The following is a 6,226-nucleotide window of genomic DNA, read 5'->3' on the forward strand; positions in this document are numbered from 1 at the left end:
TCTTATCCGTCCATCTTTCATTGAACAACCCAAGTTCCTCTATCATAACTTTTCCTCCTTAACTCCTTTTTTAATGTCGGTGGGTTAACATATACATAGGCTCTCACCTCCCTCTCCTGCCTACTGTTACATTTCTCTCTCATTCTCAGTCACCTATATCACCTCCATCATCTACCACCTGCATCATCATCTCAATCCAGTCACCAACCATCTTAAGCCAACCACCAAATTTTAAAACACTAAATCACAAGCGTCGTCAGCTCACGATAATATCTCTGCCGACATGACAAGTTCTCCTTTTTCCACCATCAAAGTGCATCGTGTTGATTAATGCCTTGCTTTACGTTCCACAATTACTATATTATATTAAATTAGATTTCCAAAGTAACTTAAGTGTTCTACCATACATTTTCTTTTCAGAACAATAGATATTCTTAATAAAATCATACTGGATCACAAATAAGCATTCAAGTATTTACATTTTTAACTCTAATAAGAGCATGGGTTTGTGTGTGTGTGTGTGTGTCTGTGTGTGCGTGTGTGTGTGCGTGTGTGTGCGTGTGTCTGTGTGTGTGTGTGTGTGTGTGTGTGTGCACATCTGTGGAGAAGGGTGGGTTTAAAAAGAAGACAAGGTTGGTGGTGGGAAGTGGGGTGTGGTGGAGGATGATCAGAGTCAAACCTGACAGTTGGCTGACAAATGATCAGAGGATCTTTGAAAGATTTGTAGTTGGAGGACAACCATGGTAAGTCTGCTCTGATAACTACTCTCTGTGGGAATTTGTATTAACTCTAGAAAAGTTACTAAACAAACACATTTATCTAATTTTTTGTAAGTTCATATTTTTGTGAGATAAAAAAAATCTTCTGCGCTTTAACTTAAAATGTATTTTATAGTTCAAACCCTGAACATAACACCTGTGCAATAACTTACTTTTTGCAGGTTTCGGGTGCTTTTTATTTCCCTCATCTTTTTTCTTTACACAAAGATATTTTTGAATTTAACTTTAAAATACATTTATTCAAATCTGCTACTAAAATATTTTAAAACTATTTTGTTGTCATCTCATTTCAAACAGAATATTCTTCTGATTTATTAAAAAGTTACATTCTTTCAGATATCACACTGGAAGGTGAAGATTTAGGGGGTCATCTGAGATGTTTTATTTACTCTTAAATATCTTTCTACATTGCTAAATCTATTTTAGATGCACAAACATTGTTGTTCCTCCGACACCTAATGTGTTATTTTGCTCTAATGTGTGATTTGAATGTGTCTGTGAATCCTGGCAGATGTCTAATACCAGAGTGTCCTCTGTCATCCAGGAGTGGGTGGGCTCGTACCAGGTTCAGTCCCTGAACCCCAACATCTCAAGCTCGGCAGTGTCCAGCGGTGATCTGACCGGGTTGGACATGCTGACCTACAGTCCGTCTCAGGGACTGGTCAGAGTGGGAGGGGAGGAGAGAGTGGACGAGCAGATGCTGGGCTTGTCCTATCTTCCCTACAATCCATCATGTCTGAACAACTCGTCCAGCTCACTGAGCAGCAACCTTCACCAGAACCACAATCAGCAGGTGAGAGTCCGTCTAAACTATAGTCATATTCAGAGACTAGTAATAAAACTATGAAAAGTTTGTTTAAAATGGCATCTTTATTGAGCCACAGTGGCAAACATAGTTATACAGAAAAATGTGAAAACATTTCTTTTGAGATTACTAAGGAGGAAAGTCTTATATTTTTGCTGCTTTTAAACGTATTTATTGTTACACAAATAAGGGTTAAAAAAGGTAAGATTTTTTATTTTGTTTGAGATAAGGGTTCAGAGGTTACTTTTGTAATTACCACATATAATTACTATATAAATACAGATTGAACCTTCGGGAAAAGAAAGAGAATATCACTATCAGACTAGTACTTTCTGTTAAACACAGTTTTGTAAATACACATTTTATAGCCTGCAACCTGGTCAGCTACACAATCGACCCCCTTTTGTGATTGAGTTTGAACCCTTGCTATAAATGACTAAAATATTTTGTTGTATCTGTTGTGGTATAGAATGAATCAATTAGATATTTAGAGGTTGACTTTTGTCTCAAATATTTCGGTGTTTTGCCTCCTTCCCCACTCACCCATATCAAAATCCTCAGTTTAAATCTTATTGGATGTCTTTGTTTAATGGTTAAAATAAATTTGCAAAATAAATGATTATTATTTATTTTTTTATCTTTATGTATTAAGGTGATAAAATCCTCATTGTATTTTGTCTAGTTTGAGCCAAACGTTCATTGGGCCACATGAAGACATGATGATATGTATTCAAACGAGACAATGTGGTGCATAGTTTGATCCAATGAAACGATTATGTATTAGAAAAATAAGTCGTTTCTACTCTTCAGAAAGGGTTGTGAGAGGTGTTTTTCTTAATGAGATAACTGATGGAATTCTTGTCGTTGACCTTCAGGATTACTCCGCCTTCCTCCTGCCCACGTTGAGAGCCCCGGTGACCAAGAGGAGCATCAGCAAGGACAGCGCAGAGTACCGCGTGAGGCGCGAGAGGAACAACATCGCGGTGAGGAAGAGCCGGGACAAGGCCCGCAGGAGGATTCTGTTGACCCAGCAGAGAGCCCTGCAGCTGCAGGAGGAGAACCAGAAGCTGCAGATCCGGATCGGTCAGCTGACTCAGGAGATGGACACGTTAAAACACATCCTGTCCCAGCGACATCTGCCAGGGACGGAGGACGGGTCAGCGGGGGGGTCCAGCATGTGAACAGAGCCTCATGGTTCATTTAACCTGATATTGACCTCAGGATTGTGATTAAAATGATGTGATTGAATGACTGAAAATGTGTGTAAAAACACCCTTAAGATAAAAATTGTTCAATGGAATATTTTCCAGACTTTAAGTTAAAGAATGGAGATGGTAGTGGGTGCTGAATGTAAGAATAACTTTGTTGTGCCTGATTCAGGAGTTCAATTAAAAAACACTGCTGACTTTATATTATCCAACTTTTTGTTTAATAAACAAAGAAATCTACTGTGAGTAATGTTTTTTAAATTGTTAATTGTTAATAAATTGTTCCTGCCTAAAGATATCAATACTAAACAGTTCTGTTAAGATGTGCTGATTTGTGTCTTTTTCCAAGTTATTCTTGACAAAATAAGTAAGTAAGTAATGGTTATTTCAAAAGCGCCATTTAAGAAGTCTGGGAGCAAAAAGGCTATTTTAGTAAGACAGTTTAATGTTTACTCACAAAAATTAACACACCAGAGGCCAATTGATGTGATTGTTTTTTAAGCCACACATTAGCTAATAAGACAGCAAGAATGCTACAAACCATGCACACAATCATTTTGTCTTCGCGCAAGGATATGACCAAACATTCATCTACAACTACTTTCTTCATGTAGCAAGACTTATTTTAACTAAAGTGCTGTTACCTGACATGTTGTTTTGATGATAAAGCATTTAATAATTCCAAGTAAAGAATGAAGAAGTTTGATAAGCCTAGACATAGATGTCAAAACAATGTTTGCACAGAATAATTTGTAAAAAAAAAAACCTTCTATTTCTATTCAAAATCCACAAACATTAAACTCTAAAGATATGGGCTCCAATGTGTTTATTTGCAAATCTTAGTAAATCTAATCTGCATGCTATTAGCTTATGCTAACCAACTTTCTGCCAAAATAATAGAAATCTTGAGTTTCAAAAATATATTTTTTTTATTTTGTTTTTCACAAATAACTTATCTTTATTATCAAAACAGGCTTCTGAGTTAGTGAGTTTAAAACATTAATACATTTTTAATAACCTGTCTAATTTTGTAGAATTTGCTTTTTCAAAACAAAGTTGTTTAAATAAATAAATGTTACATATTGTAGGTGGTCGTTATGTTAAAAATGGGTAAGGCTCATTTCAGTCTCCTGCTACAATTTAATTCTTAACATTAAAGAATGGGATTATAGTTTAAATTACGCGTTTTTTTTAATTCTTTGACCTACAATGTTTTATTTTTAAGGACTTATTTAAAAATGGATAAAAAAAAAGCATTGGAGTGACTTCTTGGAAGATGTTTTCACCTTTTTTCCAGCCCACAATTCTCAGAATTGTTAAAGTTGTTGCTCAACAGAATTACTCAATGACCTCATGTTGGGAGTGATTCAGTGAAAAACTTTCTTGATTGTTCTTTGACCTTCAGTTTTGTCAAGGGTCAATCAAAATGTTAAACGCTGTACTCTGCAAAAGGTTGGGTAATAAATGAGATTTTACTTAATTTACAACAGAATCACTTAACAGTACTTGTTTATTGTTTTATTCTACTTTTGAATAGTAGCTTTTATTTTAAATTCTTAACACTGTGAGTTGAAATGTGGCTTGTCACAGTTGACTAAGATGTGTGCAGAGTTGCATCCAGTTTAAGAAAACCTTCCCTGTGACAGACAACACTGTGATATAACACAAAGGAACTTCATCCATCTCATGTTACCGTCATGATTTCAGCACATCGTGCTCCAGCGAGCACCTGGCACATTTACCGTCACTCCTCTAGCCACAGAAACGGACGTCATGCCCTGGACCGTTGTTCACCAGCGGTTTCCCTTTGTAAGATGGGCAAGATTTCGACACAGCGGAGGACGGAGACGAGGAGCACATAGATAGTATCAGTGTTTTCGAGCTGCCAGGGCCTTCCTGTGGCGGCGATGGTAGTGAAGGGCCACAGAGATAGGAGACACTCTGGAGAGGGTGGGGGTCGACACTGAAACCTACTTTCAAATAAAAATAGATCTTCCTTTGTTTTGTTGGCTACATAACACAGTCTTAAACACCACAGCCTGTAATAGCTCCTTAACTGTCAGGTTTAAGATTTTTATCTCGTGTTTTCCTGTAAATGAACACCATGGTGCACATTTCAGTCACACCTCTCTGCAACAGTTAATGGATTTTAAATGAATAATAGCAGGATAAAAAAACTCAAAGATAAAGAACAGATTACAAGTCATAAAAAATCATAGTTTCAAAACAAGAACCATTTAAAGTCATTCCAGAAGACATGGAAGACATGGAAGTGCAAAAATATATGATACAATAGTTCCAAGTAATGAATGTGTTTACATGAATATGTTAATAGAACCTTTAAAAAAAATACTTATCCTGAAACGTACGAGACAAATGCCAACACTAACGTTTAAGTTATCGTCTTCGAAATTATCAGTAAAATGTTCCTAAGACAACTGTACATTTGATTACTTTCTGTATAAAGTGGACAAGAAAAAAAGAAGCTAAGACAGAAAAAGAGTAAAACTCTTGAGTCTTTAATCTGGTCCATCAAAGTTTATATTAAAGTCTAAATAAAAATCCATTTAAGAAGATTAATCACTGTGGAAATCATTATTTAGTCATTAGAGTTAGTGTATGTCAGTGCTTTGTCTTTCAAAATCAGGTCTTCTCATGTCATTGTGGTATTCTAAACCATATCTTTACAAAACTCTGCAAAAACAAGAAGCAAAGAGACACTTCTGGCTGTCAGTCATTGACTGAACCTCACATGAAGGTTTGTTGTGTGACCATGTCTGTCGAAATGTCCAACAGAGTCTTGTGTGTGGGGTAATCTGTGGTCCAGGACTGCAACATCTCCACGGTGTGAAGAAAGAGTGTATTTCACCTGTTCTGACCAAATTACTCAACAGCTTTGACTATATGAGCGCCACATTCCCACCGAGGCAGAGTGGCGCCGATCGGGCCAGTTATGTCCAGCATTAATACACAAAGAAAGGCCTGACAAAAGATGTGGGATAATACATTTATACAGAAAAATAAAGTCTCTTCACTATTTAAAAATCAAAATGTATTACAAAGCCAGTTGACAAGATATCTCAACCGGATTTATCTTATATGATCAGTGATTTTTAAAGTGACAACAAATCATCAGCGTGTTAAATGACAATTCTATTGGTTTTTGCTTGTCATTTGGTTCTAGTACCTGTAACACTTTTCTGCCTTTTTTACATTGTAGTTCCAATGGCAGCTGTATGGATAGACATCGTGGGAGAACTAGCAAAGTATTGTCACCTTCCCTGGTTCCATAAATGTCCTGTTCCTTGCATGAGTTGAAGGACGTGATTATTTCTGTAGTTTCACTGAGTCTGCAAATCTAATTGAGGATCATTTTTAGGATTCTATTTAAATAAAATCTGGTTCAAATCTTACCAACTGAATTTATTATTATA

The 6,226-nt window shown here is 36.4% G+C and overlaps 1 protein-coding gene across 2 annotated transcripts; it reads left to right on the forward strand.

Moving 5' to 3' along the window:
* Nucleotides 1–653: 653 nt before the first annotated feature.
* On the forward strand, nt 654–3,032 carry cebp1 (CCAAT/enhancer binding protein (C/EBP) 1). 2 transcript variants are annotated; one of them, XM_087788247.1, is made up of 3 exons: nt 654–743; nt 1,324–1,572; nt 2,460–3,032. In XM_087788247.1, the coding sequence occupies exons 1-3, from the start codon at nt 741–743 to the stop codon at nt 2,763–2,765; spliced, it is 558 nt and encodes a 185-aa protein (XP_087644373.1). In that variant the 5' UTR covers nt 654–740; the 3' UTR covers nt 2,766–3,032. The 2 variants fall into 2 exon arrangements, with proteins under 2 accessions (XP_087644373.1, XP_087644372.1); XM_087788246.1 differs by having other exon boundaries at nt 673–743; nt 1,291–1,572.
* Nucleotides 3,033–6,226: the final 3,194 nt, after the last annotated feature.

This window comes from Callionymus lyra, chromosome 4 (assembly GCF_982586985.1).
Source record: "Callionymus lyra chromosome 4, fCalLyr1.hap1.1, whole genome shotgun sequence".
In the NCBI taxonomy this organism is placed as follows: Eukaryota; Metazoa; Chordata; class Actinopteri; order Syngnathiformes; family Callionymidae; genus Callionymus; species Callionymus lyra.